This window comes from Leptosomus discolor, chromosome 1 (assembly GCF_034619465.1).
Source record: "Leptosomus discolor isolate bLepDis1 chromosome 1, bLepDis1.hap2, whole genome shotgun sequence".
Classification (NCBI taxonomy): Eukaryota; Metazoa; Chordata; class Aves; order Leptosomiformes; family Leptosomidae; genus Leptosomus; species Leptosomus discolor.
In genome coordinates, this window is record NC_141391.1 from 178,400,718 (window position 1) to 178,423,049 (window position 22,332).

A 22,332-nucleotide genomic window follows, 5' to 3' on the forward strand; every position below is an offset into this window, starting at 1 on the left:
CAAATAGAACATCCTACCATCTTGTGGATTTGTGATGACTGTCTCTAATGACCCATTCATACAAATTTTACTGCCTATGCTAATACAGCTATTAGTGACTCTCCTTCAGTTCAAGCAACAAGAGTTTTGAGTGAAACTTCCAAATAAATCATCACCAATTCCCAGGAAAAGAAGCAGTATTCAGATAACTGGACAGCTTAAGAATTAGACAAATACCCATACTGGAAATAAGCTAACACTAAAGAAATGCTTCCACTCCCTGCTAGATCAAAGGTCAAGAGAGTGACTGAGGTATCCAACCACAGGTCTCTAGAGCCTAGGATGTGTGATGCAACTGTACAGGGATGGAAGACCTAGCACAGGACCTAAAGACACATTTCTGGAGTGGCAGCTGAAGAGCTGGTCAGATACACCAGGGCACCTCAGATGGCACTAGGCATTTACACTGAGCAACCATGAATCATTTCCTAAGTGACCATTATCACTGACACATGCAAAAAGAGTTTGGTCTTGTAATTTGTCCTTTGAGTATAAAAAAAATGGAGTGCAATAATACAACTTGGAGCTTTTCAGTTTCACAAAATAAAAGCAAAACCCAAAAAGCAAAATCTTCAGCTAGGAAAGGGAAAACTTGAGATGAGTTATAAATACTGCACTGTCTGAGGAGTACAGGAGGGCAGAATAAGAACTCAGGTGAGAAGTTGTCTGTATGCCAGTACTGATTTTATCACCTTGTTATTCCAGGGTGGAATGCAGCACCTTTGAAAACCTGATCTTAAATGTTTTTCTGCTTATTTACAACACAGGTTGCAAATCTGACAGTGTCATGATTTTAACAGAATTTTTTCTATTTCATCAGTATAATTTTATATATTTTTAAGACAAGTAAGGAAAAGACTCTCTATTTAAAAGAGCACTAAAATGAGCACCTGCAATACAGGAGTTGTTTTCTCCATCATCTTCATCCTCTTCAGAAAACAGAGACAAAACTTGTATTTGAATCTTTTTGGTTATAAAAGCTAATGCTGGCTCTTCTTAATATAAATTATCATCATTAAAACAAAATATGACTGGGTATTGAATTTGACTTTAAAAATCTACACAAACATTTGAAGCCTAGCTCTCTTAAATACAGAAGCATATAACATATGACTTGATCTACAGCTAACTGAAGTTGATAGGAGACCTCTTTAATGAGAGTTCAAGAGAGTATCATACAAAGTAAATGGATTAAAGTTTCTGAAGACATTTCCACTGCCTTTTAGGAATAGTTGTTATAATTGAAATGTACATTATTTCTGCCTTATCTCAAGCCCCAAATATACACTGTGTAACAGCGTTAGCTAGAGTTAACCTGACTATATTAGGCAGAACATTTTATAACTACTTACTGTATTATTCGTTTCCCCCTAGGCTTCATTTTTAATCTTCTCTTTCTCCTTATTTTGTTGTGCTTTTAATTTTTTTTTCGCATGATGCTTCCATAGCATGCACATCAGGAGCTGCATTTTTCAGTATCTGAAATTTGAGGTCTAAATGCTGAGTGGGGAAAAAGACTTGAAGGAAATCTTGTATTGACAGGCTAGTGCCCACATTTTTCTAGCTTTCATAGTTCATTGTTGCTAAAGCTGTTGACCAGACTTGCAGAGCGAAGCAGTGTAATACAGAATCAGGGATGACTGAACAAGCCATTCACTCATCTGAAAGGCTCAAATACTGCTGGCCACTTCCACCCTGCAAATAGTGCGACCCATTTATCTCTAGAGATTTATAGAAATTATACATAAAATTGTCCACCGTTTTGTACCCTGTGAATACTGTTGCATTGAAAAGAGAGCTGATAGGGAGGGCAACTGGAGAGGGACTTTTCTTCTTGCTGACAAAAGCATATTAATATCACATGCCTGTAAAGTCAAGGTAGCAAAATTCAGCATTGAAACAAGATCTACCTTCCTAGCGACAAGGGTAAATAAGTATTTGAACTTATTCATAGAAGGGACTATGGGTCCCCAATCACCGTTGTATTAAGAATGGCAGTAGTTATTTCCAAAAGGACTTCTTCACTCTCACTTATGAGAAGTATGGGTGTTGCACAGGTGAGGGTCAGTCTTCATGGCCATGCAATCTAAGTCTCCTATTCATCCGCACTCACTGCAGAAATAGCTGGTATTGTTGTCATCATTGTCGGAGCAATTGCTGCTATTCATTAGGGTTTCAGTTACAATCAGGATATTGGTATCATCAGGATCTCAAACACAGTCCCCTATATTAGCATTATCTTTCAGACACCTTCAGGTCAAGGAAGAAATTTTCCCTCCCAATTAGTGCTAGGAGGTAAGGGAGGTTGCTTTCCCAGGAAATATCAGAGACTGGCAAGGACTTGATGCAAGACTGTGCATCAATGCCATGGGTGCCCAGACATTCTTCCTAAGCACGTGCCTGATGTATCTTGTTGACAAGAAGCACACTCACCGCCAGTTTTGTGCTCTAGAAAGAGCTCCTCCCATGGTCAGATTAGCAGAAAACTTAGTGGGGTTTTTGCATTTTTTATCTTTCCTTTTACCTTCTTTTCTAGCCTGGAGCACAGTCCCACAAAGACTTTCTGGACATTTTTCACTTTATCAGTTCCTTCATGGAGACTATGGCTATTTGTGGTATGGTGCTGCTCTGCGCCTGCAGCACCTAAGTGCTTAGTCTCTCAATAATTGAAATGTTTAACTTAAGTCCCTATGCTTGGTATATGCAAGATCTGGTGAAATTTAATAGCTTATGATACACAAGAGGTCAAACCAGATGATCTAATAGTCCCTTCTGGCTTCACATCTATGAAATATATATGTAGTGTAATAGAAAAGTGTATAATATTATTGATTTATGGCAAAATTATTATGATCTATATAGCCATATCTTTGAAGCAGATCAATATAGTCCATTAATGTGCACATTATTTAATTTTTACTGTTGCTTTTCAAAGGGATTATTCTTTGCATTTACACTCTGAGATTATCGCTGAGTGAAGAATACAGATTTGGGATCACAAGCGCGTGGTAACAAAATATGCACACTTGACAAGAATAATGTGGTTGTTTATGACACTGATGGCAGAAGATTTACTACATTCTTGACTATTCATTTCCTCACTTTTATGCCCTTAGATTTTGTGAACTACGTGATAGATATTTCCAGGGTCATCACCTAGTGACCGTAACTGTTAGTTTAAACAAAAGGCCTAATTCTCTGCAGAATCCTGCACAGAGTTTGGGGCTTAGCACCGATTGTTGTTGGGCCAGAGAAAAACAAGTGGGGCATGTGCATCAGTTTGCATTTAACCACTCTGTACTGCAGGTATAAAATATTGCCAGGCTGATACAGAATGCTTCTGTGGCTGAAGTATGCACTGAACTCAGAGCAACTGTAATGCAATCAAAGAAAAAATACGGGAGAAAGGAATTTTCTTTGACCGTTTTTCTACTAATGAAAGAATAGCAATTTGACTAATGAGCTTTACCATGAATACTCTCAGTTACAGGTGAAACAAACAGTAAAAAGAGACTGAGATACTTCTATTAAGCTGCCAGGTAGTTCACCAAAAGCCAGTCCAGGAGGGTGGGAAGATGTTTAAACAAATAAACAGCAGACACATTGCAAAACTGTTTGTAAATACTATTCTGTGTATGCTTTCTAAAACCAAATGTTTAACTGAAAAGCCACCAAGAGTTCATTTGGGTCCCGGAACATAGTACTCCTCCCTCTCTCGCCCCTTTCCTCCCACCTTGCCAACAGAGAGATATATTATGTCCCAAAATACTACACTTGTGACAAAATACCATTTGCTTGTTCCCTATGTTTTCTAGGCATAAAAAGAGGCAATAAATATCCACTACAACAACAACTCACACGATGCAAGGTTAAATACTTTCACCTTTATAAGAACAGGGCTGTATGTACTGTCACCCTGGCACATACTTCAAGTCTACCATTCCTTCCTTCTAAATATGATTAATCTATGGAATCAGGACCTTAATGTATGTTGTTCTTTTAATATCAATAACAAATCCATTGAAATACATTGGATTACTTACAACAGAATGATATCTGATTTCAAAACAAGGTTTTTTGTGTATTAAAAATATATGCTTCTCTTCTAAACAAAGCTTTCAGAGCCCTAGGCACCCTTGCCTGTTAGAAGCTATGAGCCTCCTTTTACAAGAAACGCAAATTCAAACAGAAATAAGTTTTGTAGTTTACAGTTGCTTCAGTCCTTACAAATCTATTTCATGCTTCAAGAGCCCGTTGATATTTCAAACAAAGCTTTTAGGTCAATATCACATTTTTTAAAGTAAGCTTTTTATCTGGAGAACTTCAACTGTTATTTGAAAGTCAAAATATTTATATTCAACTATTATTTTGCTAAGATTAAACGAAAGTTGATTCTGCTTTAAGGGCACGTACCTTTAATTCACCAATAGAAGACAGAAGTCCTGCCCCGTAAGCACGCAGTTGTCCTTCTTGTTTGCAAAGGCCAAATTCAATCGTAAAAAAATAGCACTGTAAAATATACAGATATATGGATACATATAGTGTAGTTGCGAACAGACACTTCAGCAATGATAACTGGTACCATATTCACTTGATTGCCCCACTTCTCCAGAATTTCATGTCTTTGATATAAATTCAGATAAAGTATGTTATTACTGCTATGTACTTTAAATGTCATGTTCTGAAGTAAGGGAGCTTTGCAGAAAAATGCGAGATTCTGTTTTTCTTCTGGGCACCCAAGAAGTTCACAGGAATGGCTAGTCAGGAAGAGACAACCAAGTTCATTTAGGTATCAAAGGCACTGATAATAATCTGTAGAGATTTTTTTTTAAAACTTTCTCAAATAAATGAGGTGCCTTAAAATAAAATCCTACAAAGTCATTGGTCTGCCTGTCTGGGAACCTCTGAAGATCTTTTGAGATCTAGTTCAGAGCACTCAGCTGTAAGCAAAAGCCGATGCCACTTTAAAGTCTTGCACACATTAAGTGCTGTCTTGAGTTAGAATGAACTTGCTTAGATGTATGTGCTTAGGCACCTTCTTGAGCCGAGGCCTTAGTCTTCTCTAGATTTTACTTTGTCATAAACGAAGATCCCACTTGGCTTCTTAAATGACAGAAAGAAAATTACGGTTGGTCGAATGAGTTGACTTGACCAATCCACTAGAATTGTTCTTTAGGTGTACATTCAATCAGGTAAAATATCTGAGCTGTAAAACTGATGAGAAGCTGTGAAAGAGATGTTCTATAAATCAGCATAACTATACTGTATCTAACTTCACTGTATCCACCCAACAAAGTTAAATGTTTACTACATAATCTCATAATTTCAGGTTTTGTGCAAAGGGACATAACTCCACTGAACCTAGCAGATTTACATGTCTTTGCAGGAAATATGAATTTAGGATAAGAAACAACTCAGTATTTGGTACTAAATCTTAAGTTTTTCTGAATAACTTGAGAACGGATCCTAACACGGTGATTTTTTTTAATCCATTTCCACCTTAAACCCCCACTCTTCCAGACTGAGTACCACGCTAAATGCAGAGGAGCAGAAATTAACAGCCCTTTTAAGTTCAACAAATGTTTAGAAATTGAGAAATGATTCATTTCTCTGCCTCTCACAGAAGTTCCTGTAGAGCTAGTGATTCATGCAGTACTGCACTATATAGAAGTGTGTAATAAAAAAGAATAAAAACATGAGCCCTGTGTCTGATCCAAACCTGCTAAGTCAGCTGGGAAGAGGACAGGTTGCAGTGACTTCAAATGTCAAGTCAGATTCCATCACAGCAGTCAAAGGCACAGATATCCACAAGAGGAGGTGAAAGCATAACATTGTCAAAAAAAAAAAAAAAAAAATCAGAGTTCCACCTCTGGCTTTGCTATTGACTCAGATAAGTCAAGCTGACATAAAATTTTTCATTAGATGCAATGAGCTGATGTCACCACTTAGAGGAAGGCCAAGACAACTGGTTTCCAAAAAAGACCTCTCATGGACAAACTGCCAGGTACACAAAATGACAAAGGCATCACTGTAGGAGTGATAAGCGAAGCTGAGAGACCTGTCATCAAGAAGAGGACAAACTTAGCTTCTCTGCCTAAATATTTTGCCAGAAAAACCTTCAGGAGACTACAGTCCTTGTTCTGTACGTGCTGACACTGCCAGCAATGACCCACTCAGCTTTACAGTTAAATCCCACTAACATCTTTTAATTTGCCCCCTACCCCTCAACCCTTATACGAACCCATCAGGTAGTAGTTCTTGTGCTCTGAACACGAACACCATGACAGGTACACAGCAGGACTGGGCTCCTGGTAGAACACAGTGACCATAGTCATTTTCATTCTTAAAACCAAGAGCAGCTAGAAAGAGGGTGTCTGGTGTTTGACTGTTACAGATCTGTAAGTGCAGCCATGGCTTTGTCCCCATATGTGGGACACTTTTACTGCAGACCTTCCTCAGGCTGAGGAGGAACAAACTGAGTTCACGTGGCTCCCAGGAGAATGCCCACTCGGCAATCTATAAGGCCAGTGGAGGGAAGGAAGAGAAACTCTCCCCACTCCCCTGGGGATGTGCACTCATGGGGAAGGAAGGGGCAGAAGGCAAAGAGCTAACACTGGCCCAAGAGAGAGCAACCCCTGTTGCCCAGGGGTAGGGTGTTCACAAGACAAAGGCAGCCCTCGAGTTCACCTCCTCCTTGGTGGAGCACACAAAGAGGGAGGGGTTTTTTACTTAAGTTCAAAAATTATTATAATTGTTCCTATTATAAAAGGGAGTCGTATTTATGAGCCAACACTTGCTGATGAAAGCCTATCCAGTATTGACAAAACTTGCACTCTCCGTGTAACTAACAAATAAAATTGATACAAACTGACCAGATGATAAAATACATCTGCCTACTACTAACTGTGGTATTAAGCTAGAGCATTAAGAAAAGCCCTTCAAATGAAAAGCTGATTTTTTGATAAATTTCCCACATGCAACAACTACAATTTCCGTATTTAAGAGAGCTCCGCTTACCTAAGAAAATAAGATAGCTCACCCAATGCTGCCATCTTCAGATCACCAGTCAGCAACACACAAGTCCCCCCACTCCCACCTACGGGCAGACACGCCGAGGCAGCTCGGGGCATTAGACTCCGCAGGCTTTGGCAAGCTGTGCTCTCAAGTCTACAAACATCGAGGCATACTGATAAGGAAGTTAAATATTAACTCTATAGAGCCACTTATAGACCAGACGCATAAACAACCACTATATGCCTCTCTGTGTATGGTAAACTACACTGACTGTGGTACTCTATTATATACAGGATAACTCCACTAGAGTGGGAACAAAGAAAGGGCTGTTGAGAGAAATAAATTTTTTTAAGCCTCACCTGAAGGCAAATAGCTGATTATTACATCGTTGTTACAGGTGGGCTGGTGAATGCAAGCACAAAGGGGGGCATGAACGCTCTCGTTCTGACTTCAAACCTCGGACCTGCCTCTGGCATACTCCCCAGCCTGCAGCCCCAGACATCTGGCTCCTCTACAAGCTACAGCAATATTCTGTCATCTCCCTTTACTTCCAGTTCCACCTCATCTTTGGGGTGAATTGTGGCTTTGCTACAACCTATAGGTAGGCTTATGAAGTAAGAAAGGTGTCATTCCATGTTGTACAAATTCTGTATTTCTTGAAGAGCCTTCCACTAAAATGCTGCTCCATTAGCCAAATCAGCAAAATAAGATGAAGAACCAAAGCACCAAATGAAGGATTAAAAATAAATTTTAAGCCAGGAGACATCAATGTAATAACCAAGTACGTGCCAGGAGCAAAAGACAGTGTACAATATGATTTTAATGTATTTCTCTTATTTAACAAAAGTATGTGAAAAATACTTTACAGTCCTGCTCATGAAACGCTGTCTACATGGGTTCAAAAATTATTAAATAGATCCATGGAAAAAAATCTTATAAAGGGCTATTAAATACTAATACAGCAGATCTCTTCCTTTAGAGTCCTTGAATCAAGTTATTGGCAACTAAAGCAGTATACTGGGAAAATACCACCACCGTATGGCTTTAGACCTACACTGTCCTCCAGATGTCTGCAATTTGCCAGTGTCAGAGACAAGATACTTGGGTAGCTGGTCTGGCCCAGTATATGTGCAATTGTAAGAGTCAGATCAGTTGTCCTACTATTGACAGGAAAGATAACAGAACAGATCAAGCCCTGGCAAACCCCAAGCCTGGTCTCCAGGGTAAACACAATGTCTATTCTTCATGTTCAGGTACTGTCCTGCATTATAAACTGGGCTACCAAAGAGAAAAAGAAAAGATCAGTGACAGCTATGACAGCTAATAAAAAAAAAAAAAAATTGTTACTCAAGGGCATTTAGGAATTTTCAAAGGCAGGAAAAAAGGTCTGATAAGCTCAACTCTCCTCATCTGACTGGTTTGTAAAGGCTTTGAAAAATCACTCCTCACATCAAATCATTTTGCATTTGGGAATCTCCCTCCTGGGACCTGTGCAAAGAGCTTGTACAGGTTGTTGGGTGCTAATGTCACAGAATCAGTACTTCAAAATCTGACTTGTCCATAAAAAGGCCTTTCAAGCCATTCCACTTCACTTAGTTTTCTTACAGTATAGCTTAAAGACTGGTATTTGTGTTCACTTGACAATTTTCAGCATGATGTATAACAGGAGATTTTATCTGTTCTCTAAAGGTACCTTGTAAAGATGTTGTCAGGATGAGCCCTGAGAACACCAACCATGTCAAGAGACAATTCACTTGCACTCCCTGTTGCAAGGCGGAAGAAGAGATTTGAGTGCATGACTGCAACCCTAGCACATGGACGGGAATATTCGCCATTACAGGAACTGCTAATGGGATGGGGCTACTGTCAGCCCCAAGCTGACACGTAGTAGTACAAAAAAATCACTTTACATATATATAAAATTAGTTGTCGTGAAGACAATACAACTACTAATGTGTGTAAATACTTGCAAGACCACTGTGAGATAAACACCCTTAATATCTTCACATTCTTTCTACTGGATTTAAGATTTCAAAGGATATTTGAACGAACCACTCTTAATTAAAATACATGTGATATGTTCATAATATGAAAAGATTAATTTCTTTTTCTTTAGAAGGAGACTTTGATATTTTAGCTGTAAAATTATTCACCTAGAGATTAAATCTCATATAGTTGAAATTACCTCTTAAGAAGACATTTATATACAACTGAAAGATTTTCAAAAATCTCATTGTTAGAAATTAACCCTAAGAATTAATGAAGCAAAGGTGTTTTCTTTCCCTCTGTAAAAGTTGCTCAAATTGCAAGCAAATGTTGATTCAGAGATACCAGTGACTCCCATTTGTGCTTGCTTTCTTCATTCAGAGCTGGTGCAAACAAATTTATGAATAGTTGCTTATTTTTCAATCTCAAAGACTTCAATAGTCAACTAAAAAACAGCTGGCTTTTTACATTTGACTGAATTCTTTAAAATTCACAGTCTGTTGAGTAGTATCAGGAATGCTCCACTACAAGAAACAGATAGATATAACACAGGTAACCCAGGCAACTAGCCAGTACAGCCCAATGCTGGAGTCCAGACATCAAGCAATATGGGCTATTTGACAGCTATTCATGCGGGAACATTATTGAGTAGAAATGCAGGGAGACTTTTGAACAACAAATAAATCTCATGATGAGCTTGTGAATAGATCAAAAGCAGAAAAGAAGTAAAATTCAATGGCTAAATCTTTCATTATAGATGATTCGCCTACCTCCAACAAAGGCAGTGACCCTAGTCACAGCCAACAGCACTTCTAAATAAGAAAACAAAGTTTAATTTTTCAGAGTTACCTTCTTGAAGTATTTTGTTTAGTCTGCCACTTTGAAAGGTATTTAGGCTCACTGAAATGAGGTTTCCTTAAGGGATTTCAAAGTGTATATATTTAACAATATTCTCCCCTTTTTCCCTCATCTGACTGCTTTGCATTCAGACCTTTCACTAAGGGTGAATGCTTGGAACAATCTCTTTATAAACAGAAATTTGAGTAGATGTGGCGCCGCTCTTTAGAGCATTCAGGGACAGACGCACACCAGCCTTCCCATTTCGGCTGACAGTAACAGCACACAGTATCACTACATGCAAATTCCTCCAATGCAGAGGCTTGACACACTCAGAGGAAGCATGCACTGTAGTGAGCACAGAGGGGCTTAACCCCTTGTGAATACTTTGAAATTATATGTTTCTTTTTTCCAGAGTTTCTGGAGAAAAACTCATAATGGTAACCAAAACAAAATTATCATCATGAGTTTGTAAGGAAGCAGAAGATGTACCTCGAGCCACACAGTGCTACAGTGGTATCAGTAAGGAGGTAACCCTATCCTTCCAACACTGGGGAGCCCAGCCAAGGCAAGACAATGCATATGGCAGTTGCCTACCTTGCAGGTGCAATACGTCTTCTGGAATAAGATCCAGAGGACATCCCTCCTAACACCTTTGTGCCTCTTGAGAGAATGTGTCTTTCTGGTCATTCTCACATGAAGGCGGCTCTCTTTCTACTCTGAAGAGTGGGGAGAGAGAATGGATGATGAAGCCTCTGGGATCTTTCTGCTGCTGCCGCTCCCAAAGAAGTCAGTTCCCACAGAGTTGGGGGAGCCACTGGACAACCCACTCCATGTCTGAATTACTCCTAAATAATCTCAGTTTAGGCTTGCTCTGCACAAAGATCATGTCTGTCCACCCCTCTCATTTTATCTCCATTGAAAACCTTGGAGACCTTTGGAACTGCAGACTCAGGAACCTCAACACTTAAACAGAAAGCATTTCTGTGTAAAAGGCTGGTGTTTCCTAGCAAGGCAGCAATTCCCCTCCACCAAAGCTTGTGGTCACAGAGATGATGCAAAAAATCAATTCCACAAAAGCACACTTGCCTCAACTTGCTCAGCACTGTCAGAGAAAGAACTATTTTTTTCAAAGTAATTAACTAACAGTGCTGAAGCTTAATATGCAGCTAAGGAGATGAGACCATTGAAACTATGAACTGCTGCTTAGATCATTTGTTAAACATAAGGCATTGAAGCCCTAATGCTTTACCCTTCCTCTCTCCCCTTCCCTATCATTTGACTCTTATCTTGAACAACTTCTAAAACCCAGGGTTTTAAGGTTTATTAATTTCATACAGAGTTATTAAGAACAAATGATGTGCAATAATGAGCCATTCCCATTCCACTTTATTTTACAACGTGTAACATGAATTCATGTTCAGCACTCCCTATGGTAGCTGAAGTGAATATTTGCTCATTTCTTTTTCAAGCTGTTGCTTCAAATTTCAGCCATCTAGAGATTTCACACAGTTAACATAAGAGGCACAGTCAGGTCTTTCAACATGTTAGCTGGGACTCCAAGAGATAGGGTCCTCTGAAAGTCAAAGGAAAAAAAAAAAAAAAAAAAAGGCTGAGTAAACATATGGCACTGCTGTCCAGCCACATGCTTCAGTCTATGCTGCCTCGTATGACCCACTTGATCCACCACGATCCTTCACAATTCACAGGCTGCAAGCAAGAACTGTCTTAAGGGCTCTGCAGAGTTTTCCAGATCTTTGTCCTGCTGCTCTTTCAAATGAGAACTTTGCATTAACAAAAGCTATCAAAGCAAGAACAGTCCTGATTTTATACCCTACATGGGCAAGGGCTGGCATTCCAAAAGTTCTCCCTGAGCCTTGTGGCTTATGCTACAGCTTGGAGAGTATGACTTCTCTAGCAAAGGGCCAGGGACTTGAACACTGACAGGTTGGCATGACCCAAGCAAGAGAAGAATTTGGAACAAATACACATACAAGAGATCATTTATCTGTCCTTTACCTGACAGCATTCCCATTTTATGTGGATTCATCGACATGAGGACTGTTGCCCCAATTGTGAATTGAATTGCTTAGAAAAACACCCAGAGAACAGACAAGAACAACCTCAGACACTTTTCTTCCTCTGGCATCCAGAGCCAGCATCTCTACAAAAGCCTAGCCCAACCCTCAGGACCTGTTTCCCACAGTTACCTGTAGACCTCAGCACTGGTCCAACATAGTTTCCCCTTCTCTAAAAAGACCAACTTCCACTCCCCAGCAAGCACACCAAGAAGGAAACCCAGAAGAGAAGGCGTGAAGTTGAAACACTCCCTGAAATACCAAAAAAACCTCCTCAGGCTTGGGAGGCAGAGTCTGTCCTTTTGAACATGCTGCAATGCTCTAAGGAAACGGCATAAGGGGAAAACTAGCACCGGAGTCTTCCACTTATCCTGGGAGAAGCTTCTGGTATAACAGGAAGAAAAGGTGCAGCCACAAATCACAGTACAGGCAATTCTTGTTTTATAAGCAGAGAGTTTACTGAATCACTGCCCTATGCCAGTCCACTGTCAGAATTAATTACTGCGGGCTGCAAGGGCTCTTTAATAACTATCCTTGGCCAGCCCAGAGACAGACCCCCAGTGTCCTCCCTGACCAGCATTCCCCTGGGAAGGCACCAGGCACATGTGGTGCTTCTCATGATGCTATTCCTTGGAATAGGCTGTGTCCCTCCTAATTGCCAGCCCAGTTACTGTGTACGGCAATTGCACTGCAGGGAGTGATGCAGAAGAGCCACTGAGCCTCCCATCACTTTTTAGCCAAGGAGATGTATGAGGTTCTTGTGTACATGATCAGCAGCAGAAGTCCTAATATATCTGCTAATGAGGGGAAGTCGTGTCTTCAGAAAGGGGAGGAGCCTCCTGGGGCTGGAAGTTGCTCAGAACTTTTGCGAGCCCTGAAATTGTGGGGGCAGAAACACATGGAAGAGACAGGGATAACTGGCCAGCGAAGTTTTAAAATTCTTATTTCAAGGAAAAAATGCACTATTTTCTTCACAGTCTTATCAATTTCAAATTTATTTTTGAGGAGCAAAAAAGGGTAGGACTTTGTTCCAAAAATAACAGCATCCACACTAATTTTCTAAAATTTACAAAAGGAAGTTAACTTCTTGCATCTATTTACTGAAAACTGATTTAATAGCTAAGACTTGTTTTCAAACATCACAGTTTCCAACAGCAACACTGCACTTAGACTCAATGTTCTTTTAATCACATAAATGCAAAGGGACTCCCAAAAGCTTTTGTGGCTCTTAATGCATTTGCTTAACCTGCCTTGTAAAAATAATAAAAAAAAAAAGATAGTAGGCATCAGCACAAAAGTGTAAATTCTATTCACGTCAAGCTGACAGACAGATCAAAGAAGAAAAATAGCTCAGGGAATTTTAAATATCTATTAATTTTGCTACTAAAAATATATCCAAATTGAAGATGTTTTTTCACAGCCCCAAACAAAGCCTTTTTTCAAGTATAGTTGAGCATCTCCTTGTAGCTCCCTGATTTTCAGCAGTGAGGGCACGGAAAATGCACCTATCATAACCAGACTAGTCAAACGAGTCATCACTGAGTTACCTGCCAGAAGTCTGTAAACACAAAGCAAATCACAGGAACATGTATTCAAAGTGGAAAAAAAGTTACACTGAGCAAGTACCTGCGAGCAGAGTATCACAGCTATTCACTTTACCAAAGCCCAAGGAATTTACAGTGGCTGTGATGTAGAAGCAACTTACCAAACACAAAGATCACTCTGCAATGGTCACTAGTGATCATGCTCCCACTGACATGCGAGATTTCTGTGCTCATATAGGTCCTAAATTCATTGCAGCTGTATAAAATGGATCTGTTCATAAGCTAATGTTTATTCAAAGTTGAAAAATTAATCCTATGAAGGTGTTTACATTCTAAAAATGTAAAATGTTAAGCTACAATTTTAGCCACTTTTATATAGTCAAACTATATAATTGTAACAATTACAACCTACTGATTCAAGGGAGGGAAGAAAAACCTTTAGAAAAAGAGTAATGTGTCTTACGGGGAAAAAAGGATAACCTGGGAGTCCCTACTCTTTCCAGCATGTCTTGAAAAAGCTCTGAGTTCAAACTAGTTTTATCTAGCACTATTATTAGACACTATCTTTGTCAACGCCACAATGATGATCTATAGAAAGTTCTCTATAATGTACAGAAAATAAAAAGCTTACAGTTGCTAACTGAAACAAGGTTATCTCGTCAAAACTAACGCTTTGTCTGATGCAAAAGCAAAATCCCAAACCAAGCTTGAATTTAACAAACAGATTGAGGGAGTGGGGGGGTTGTTCAAAGCGTGCCTGAAAGAGCACCATCATGTTGATGTTCTGTTGACCTTGCACTGTGACATCTTCAGCCATAGCTGGCATCAAATCAAAGCAGCCAACATTAACTTTTCTTTGGCTTCAACAATGCTCTCAGGTTTAGAGTATTTGTCTTAACTTCCCAAAATCGTCAACATATAAAAAACTCCTTTATACAATAACATCTGAAGGCCTGACAGGTCTAAGAAGTAGCAAATAGAATTTATTGCATGCTGTACCATGTGAGCTTGGTTTGGACAGAGAAAGAGACAGAACTGCAAAATCATGTGTCCTACAGAGTCAATTCTTTCTCTGCAGAAACCCATAATCCTAAATAACAGGTTTTGGTAAGTAAATGATTAACATTAATTTTACAGCAACAAATCCTACTTTCATTTGCATGTGTACAACCCTATTGACTTTTACAACACTGTATACATGGAAATGAAGGTAGTATTTAGCCCACAGACCTAAACTCATTGAAAGCAATAGCAAACCTCCCCTTAGCCTTCTGTAGCATTAAGAGCTGGACCTATAAATATATAATTAAGCTATCCTTACAAAATCATTATGGTAGATCACCCAAAAATATCTCAATTAAAAATTTATGGGACCATATTCCATTCAGCACTTTGATGCCATTTGATAGAAAGATGACAACAGGCACAAGAACCACTTCCAAAGCTGCAGCATTAAGTAATTAAGCCCTAGGCATAGTTAGCTCTTTATGGATACTTTTTTTTAGTCTTACTTCCATACTTTTATCTGTGCATACAAAGAAAATACCCAGGAACATGCTGGGTGAGAGAATTAGACCGAACACATGCGGTATGCTCAGTCCTTCAGCCAGTATTTAAAAGAATTCAAATTAGTACATAGCTGTGAATATTAAGTTAGGAACTTTTCAGCTCTGTACAGACATGAATTTTAAGACTCTTTGCATAAGTTAGTATTTGGGTTATGCATAGTAGCTACATGTATCAATGACCCTTCTGGAAGCAAAATTCTTTACTGAAATATTCCAGACAACAAAAAGATAAGTGCATGGTTTGAAGACTTTCTTCATTACACATAATTGGTTTGGTTTCTGCCTGAAAGCAAAATCTCCTGGCCTACATCTCCTGTGGGCCCGCCAACCCCTCAAAGGATGGCCGGGTGTGCAGTGTTGCAGCCATGGTTGCACTGCGCAGTGCAGCAGGGTGCGCAGATCCCTCAGCGAGGGGAAACTGGAGCTGGCCCACCCCAAGGGCACTGCAGGTCCCAGCCAGGTAATCAGGTAGATGCATACAGGGAGCTGCTCCCAAAAGAACCCCACCTGCAAGAAAAACTTCTTTCCTTTGAGGGTGACAGAGCTCTGGAACAGGCAGCCCAGAGAGGCTGTGGAGTCTCCTTCTCCGGAGATATTCAAAACCCACCTGGATGCAGTCCTGTGCAGTTCTAGGCGAACCTGCTCTGGCAGGGGGGTTGGACTAGATGATCTCCAGAGGTCCCTTCCAACCCCAAACATTCTGTGATTCCATGTGCAGTCACCCAAACCACTTTTGCAGAGCACTCCTCAGCTGCTCTGGCTCCATGGAAAGCGTGGATAAAGTCAATTCCTCCACCTGTGCACCCACAGCACAGACATTCCCTCAGTCCTAAGTGAGAACTAGACATGGTTGAAATGAGCTGCCACATGCTGAACTCCTTCACTTCCCCATATACCTGTGTGCTGCCGCTGGAGGATCTCCACGTGTTCTACAAATGACTCAAATAATTACCACTCTGTTACAGAATCTTAGAGATTTAAGTATGTAAACAAACACAATAGAAAAAGCAAGAAGCATCATGAAATTTACTTTGTTAGTTTGCTTCAAAACCTATGTATTCCTCTGAGAATACTTCTTAACATAGCAGGGGACGTACTACAGTACACAAATAAAGCTTTAGTAGCATGAGTGCCCCCACAGTTCTGGACTATACATGAATGCATTCTACAAGTGAGTTTCACATGTATATACTACAGCCAAAGAAAAATAAGTGTATCAGTATCAGTATGAAAGATATTTACACAGAGCCTGGGATTATCTCTTTCCTTCAACATATTGGTGAAAGCACTGGGGCAATCAGGAACAGCAGTAGCAATATATTCGAAACCTTTCCTCTACTGCTTTTTTTTCCCCATTTTCTTTATGTAAACCTTTTTTCCTGTAACTTATGTGCTTTGTTTGTAGTTGTTAATCAAAATGCTTGCACTGCTGTTGCTCGCTGGATGCTTATGTCGGGTCCTTTCTTTTGTCCCAGTTACATATATTCTATAAAAGACACTTTATGCCTTTTTGCTAATATATTTCCTACTCTAGGTCAAAAGAGAAAACAAACATGCAAAAAACATATCAAAATTCATAGACTCCTTCCACCTATTCCTCAATCTATCTCAACTGGATCCAACACCGAAATGCTAGATGCTTGCCACTTGCATGCACTCCTAAATTCCACAAATTCTTCCCGAGCTCTTTTTTTGAGGCTTACTTTCATTACTACTGTAGCAGAGCATACATTCAGAGTGTGAGCTATTGAACCACCAGCAAAGACTACTATTGCAGAATCTGCAATTTCTTAATGAAAATGAAGTTGCTTCTGAAAATAAACAAGCGTAATTAGCAAGCCAGTGCTGTGTGAAATTTGCACCATTCTCTTGTTAACCTATCTGTCAAAATGTATTACTTATGTGCATGTAAATTTGCATTTGCAGTTCAGCAACCTCACAGATTACGATCTAACCACTTTTGGAAACATAATGCTACAAGAAATAAAAACAAAACCAGTGTCTGGCTGTAATCTGTTATTTTATTAGAGGCTTTTTCTTTAGCGTTTCTAACTGCTTAGGGCTTGATCTTCACAAACCGCATCCTGCCTAAAAGGAGCTACATTATTTCTACAGTGAAAATTCTAATTCCTTCCCTGCTCCCAATTAAGTCAAATTGGTTCTCTCTTGCATCTAGCTTCCTCATTACAGGGTTGGGCCCAAGCATGCAAACATACAAGCATACAAGCATGTTATAGAACAACACTATTTCTAGTTACTTGTGAGCGCAAAATTTGGCTGTTAGGTCAACCTGAGACCCTCTCAAGAAGCAGGTCACTGACCTGACCAACTGGGAACCCTCATAGCAACAGGAGAACCCTCCTTCACATTCTTAACTTTGAGTGACACAGTACAAAGCATGAAATGTTTCATTTCCAGATGTAACACATCCTGTGTTGACCTACTTAGGCCAGAAACTAGTTAAAGCAGGACGTTTGTATTTAAAAATGTTTTGCAAACCAGTATTTTATACCATCCTCTACAAATTAAAAAAAAAAAAAAAAACAACCCACACCACAATTCCAACATCAGTAGTCCAGCCCCCCCACCTTCACTGCAGTGGCTGACACACAATTTCTCCACCATCTAAATTACTCCTTCCATTCTCTCACAGAATTTGTAACAGCAGAATCACCCCTTTGTACCTTCTGCTGATCAGAAACTGCAGGGACTCATATTCTTAAATAGAGATGCTGGTTGATAAAGATGGATCCACTGAATCCTACTTCCCTCCTGCATGCAGCCCATTTCTCCTGTCTCTAAGCAGCAAACCATGTCAGCTCTACAACATCAGGTCTACTCTTCCTGCCATACAAAAGGCTCCCACTTCTATAGCAAGCACATCCAAAACTGGCTTAACTCCACAGTGCTGCTCTTAACCAAAACTCAGATTAAGGCTCGAACTGCTCATTTATGCCACTCCCCAGCCTAGTGATTGAGATATCCTCTCTCTTTTCCAGTGCTAGCTGGGAAGGTGGAAAGGGTTCAGGGAAGAAATAACATTCTCAAGGTTACACAGCATCTTCCACATGATGAATGACTGAACAAAAGATTGCTTTTCAATCCAGAAAATGAGACAACTAAGGGAGAAAATGAAACAGTTCTGTAAAGTCATGATGGCATAAAGAAAGCCTACAGGGATGATCTGATAGTTCTCTCTTCTAATATAAAAAAGCTAGTAGGAATCAGGTTAAAAACAACAGAAGGAGATAGTGAATAGTTGAGCCATAGAGCTCTTTGCCAAAGTTACTGCAGGTACTAAAAATTTACATGCCTTCAAAGATAAACAGCTGTCTCTGGACAGAAATCCATTCAGGATAATTAACTACATAGAAACCACATCTGGCTCAAGAGTTCCCCAACCTTCTGAGTGGTCAGAAACTTGGAAAACTTTGAAAATAATCAGATATGAAAATAATCAGATATGCTCATCCTATCCTTACATCCCTCCTAAGCAGCTATTTATGACTGCACTTATGACAAGGCACCCGCCATGTGACCTGAGCAGCACAGCAATTCTTGCAGATCCAAACCTGGAAACAGACTCTCTCCAAACCCAGAGCAAAGGCCTTAACAAACTGTCACAATTCCTGCAGAAAACATTGAGCATCTGCTCCCATTTCAGCAATAGAGGTCTTCAAATTCTCCCTGTAGTAACCTCTCTAGAGTGCTAGCTTATTTTTATGTAGAACAGAGCCATAAAGCTAGTTAGGTATCGCTGCTGAGATTTTGTTCTTGTGCCATGAATCTCTGACGTGATGACCATGAAAGCACACTGCAGGTGAACAGTGCAGTATTCTAAAATATTAAATATTGATCCCCGGAATCTACAAGGTTTTTTCCCCTTTAGTCCTGTTCTGTGATATATGTACTATCTTTCCTGCTTACCTATTTGATTACACATACTGTAGGACGGACTTGACATCAGTGTTTCAGCTACTTTATAAAAAAGTATTACTGAAAGAAACCTTTAAAAACTGGAGACCATTACCTGTTAATAATTCCTTTAGAACATTACGCAGAGCAAACCCACAAATTAGGGCATGCTTTTAGAGCAGCAGTCAGTGTGCATAGCAAGGCCTCACCAAACAAAGGAAAGTAATCTATCAGTAAGTTATCCTTTTCTCCTGAATCAAAAAGATCTGTATGACTTCGAAATTATTAAGAAAGCCACAAGGTTTCATCAGCTTTCTCTTCTGCTTCTTGTAGCACTTTCAGGTTTGGCACTCAGGCAATTTCCAAATACGCCTGGGTGTTTTGGACTGGTCAAAGTCGGGAACAGAAACATAGCCCAGGCCATCTACTACGGATCACAGTATTTCCAGTCTCATGCTATGTGGCAGGACAATGTCTGGCTACACTGATCCATCATACCTGATTTCAGCTTTACAGTCCTAGCTTTTACCCTGGGAATTGGTTTATCCTCCCTAAGTGACACACTTCCCAAATCAGAGTCACTTCATATGTCCCTCGTGAGTCCATCAAAATTTACTCAAGCAGTTTTTAAATCATATTCACTCCCAGTTCTCCATGCTGCAGCTTCTTTATTCATTAACTACAGGTGTAGCTGGAAGCAACTCCTGTGCAAGAAACTCCATTATGTCACCACTGGACTTAGGGTACTCACTATGCTCTCCCTCTTGGCATTTGTCACACAATCATGGTATGCAATTGGGATACAGGAAAAAGACGGAGCAGAGATTTGAATGTTAAACTTCAATATACTCAGTGACTGCCATAGCTCTTGGGCTGTAACACTAGGTTTCAGTTGGCCGATACATTTTTATTTTTATATGGCAGAATAGCTTCAGCAGGGGAGCTGATCACAGACTTACACTAGTGGTTACTTCACTGTCTATCATTTTGCAACTATAAATGAGAAACGTGCAAGCAGTCTTGATTCAGATGCACAGTGGGAATGTTCGAAATCTCAAATACTTTCATAGTTTTCTTCTTGGCTCCATTTGTTCATTCATGAAGGAAGACAGTAATCCAGTTTACAAGCTGTACTTGTGGCTTAGCACTATCAAATAGCCCCTCTGGGAAATCTAATCTGTTGTTTTGAAGATGAGAGACCGCAACAGCCTGCTTTGCCTAGTGAGACAACGAACACTGTATCTATCCTAAGTTACCAAATGTAACTCGGTCTTTGTGTTCAATGCTTCTTCCATTCTGGGTTTGCCGTCAGAAAAGATAATGGGTAATTGTCCTGAATTATATGCCAGTTGTTCAGCATGGGAGAAGAACAAGAATGAAGCCAACAAGACCAGATCCTGAGGGAAGACAGGCAAGTAAGCCCATAGGAATTACCACTGACTTCTCCCAGAGAGGTTGTTCTGAACGCTTTTATCCCAGCATTTATCTTTAAAATATTTTGTTTGTGATACATGCACAGGTAAATTAAGTCAGTTTTAGAAATAAACCATCGGCCTCAGTCATCATCTGGGCAAGGGAAAACATTTAGATTCATAACAAGCCTGAAATGCATTTACAAGACCTCATCACACACAATTCCTTCAAATTCAAAAGCAATTCACTATTGTGGTTTTCTGCATAAAGGACAGTAAAAACAAGAGGAATTTCTTGATTTCTACTGTCCCATGCTGTTAAAATACCAGAACAAATATTATCAAGAAAGATGAAAATGTGACAATTTTACAGTTCTAGAGAACTGAACATTTAAACATAACTTCCAGTAAGAAACAATTGGGAAAAAACTTAGTGTGACTAATTAGGCCCTTATGACCAAATTCTTGGGTAGAAAGATACTCTGCTAACCTCTTTTCTGAACCACCACCATTTAATATGCCCCACTGAATTTTATATACACAAACACATCCTAGACATACTGCATCACAAAGCTGCAACCTGAGCTGTGCTGAAACAACTCAGCAGGAGCTGGGGGTCATTTCTGCCATTAGCAAGCGAGACAGGATCCTGTTTATCAATTTCCAGCTTTACAAAGACGGTTCCCAAGTCCACAAATTACAAGGTAATACTGAAACATAAACCAAGGTATATTTTTGTACCAATTTCCTGACAAAACCTTACGTTATGTGCTGTTAAACGTGTTGTAAATGATGTATTATATAAATTAGTTGAAACACCTCAACTCAAGTCCTCCCTACAGCTTGTGGTTTGATAGGTAAGCAGAAAAGACATGTCTTTGTTTATTTTTGTAATATGTGAAAGTAGGAAGACCAGGCATGCTTGAAAAATCAACTCAAAAGTGTTTTTAGAAAGTCACACAGAGTAGCACAAGACATTAGTGATGATGATGATGATGATAATAATTAGCACCCAAACATGCATGGTCAATACTGTATTTCCCCAAATAGTAACGGCATTATACCACACTACAAGCAAAAAAGTGGATTATGCAAATATTTTGTTTTGTTTCAGTAATATATCTCTCAGTCTCTTGTTCTTCGTGTCTTCCCTCTTCCTTACTGTCCTAAAACATTGTATAGGAAACGGCATCTCTCAAAAAACACTGCAAAGACAGTCTTTTGGCTCTTTCAATATTCCACTCTCACGGTAAGAATGATTAAGTTTAAAAAGGAGCAGAAGCGATTCCTTTCTCCTTGCCCCCATCTGACTACCAGACTCAAACAAGAGGATGAGGGGAGCTTGCATCACAGAATCATAGAATCATTTTGGTTGGAAAAGACCTTTAAGATCATCAAGTCCAACCATTATCCTAACACTACCGAGCCCACCACTGTCCCTAAGCACCACATCTATACGTCTTTTGAACACCTTCCTTTTCAGCCCTCTTGCCCTGCAGCCGTCCTTCTCCCTCCAGCTGGCCAGCACCGGGGTCTCTGCAGTGCTCTCCCATGCAATCCCTGCCCTCACTGGGGCTGCACAGATATGACTAATTGCAATTTAGCAAACACTCCTAGTCTGCCCAGGGACCAGGCTCCAGCTTGCTCTACATCCACTGCGTGAGCTCTGCAGGGACAAAACCACGTTGCTTTTGCAGCTCAGGACTGATGGGGCACAAAGAGCAGATCTATCAAGGCCGATACGTGGTGGCTGTTGAGAGCAGAATGGAGCAAAAGATTATGAAATCACCTGTAATAATTCTTCTCTTTCTGCTCTGAATTCCTAAGAGGCGTTTTCCTCTCTTCCTAAAGTCACTGTCCTCCCTGTAATGGCTCGGCTGTTAATGTCACTATCTTTTGAAACAGGTCATGCTAATGGCAAGCTTGCTTTGGGCATATT

At 39.9% G+C, this 22,332-nt stretch overlaps 1 protein-coding gene across 1 annotated transcript in view; it reads right to left on the minus strand.

Annotated features, from left to right (window-relative positions):
• TPH2 (tryptophan hydroxylase 2) overlaps window positions 1–22,332 on the minus strand; it is a 49,605-nt gene that overhangs the window by 3,297 nt on the left and 23,976 nt on the right. The window contains exon 9 of the mRNA XM_086471716.1: window positions 4,453–4,548. Coding sequence (XP_086327842.1) covers window positions 4,453–4,548 — 96 coding nt within the window. The remainder of the gene's footprint in view (window positions 1–4,452; window positions 4,549–22,332) is intronic.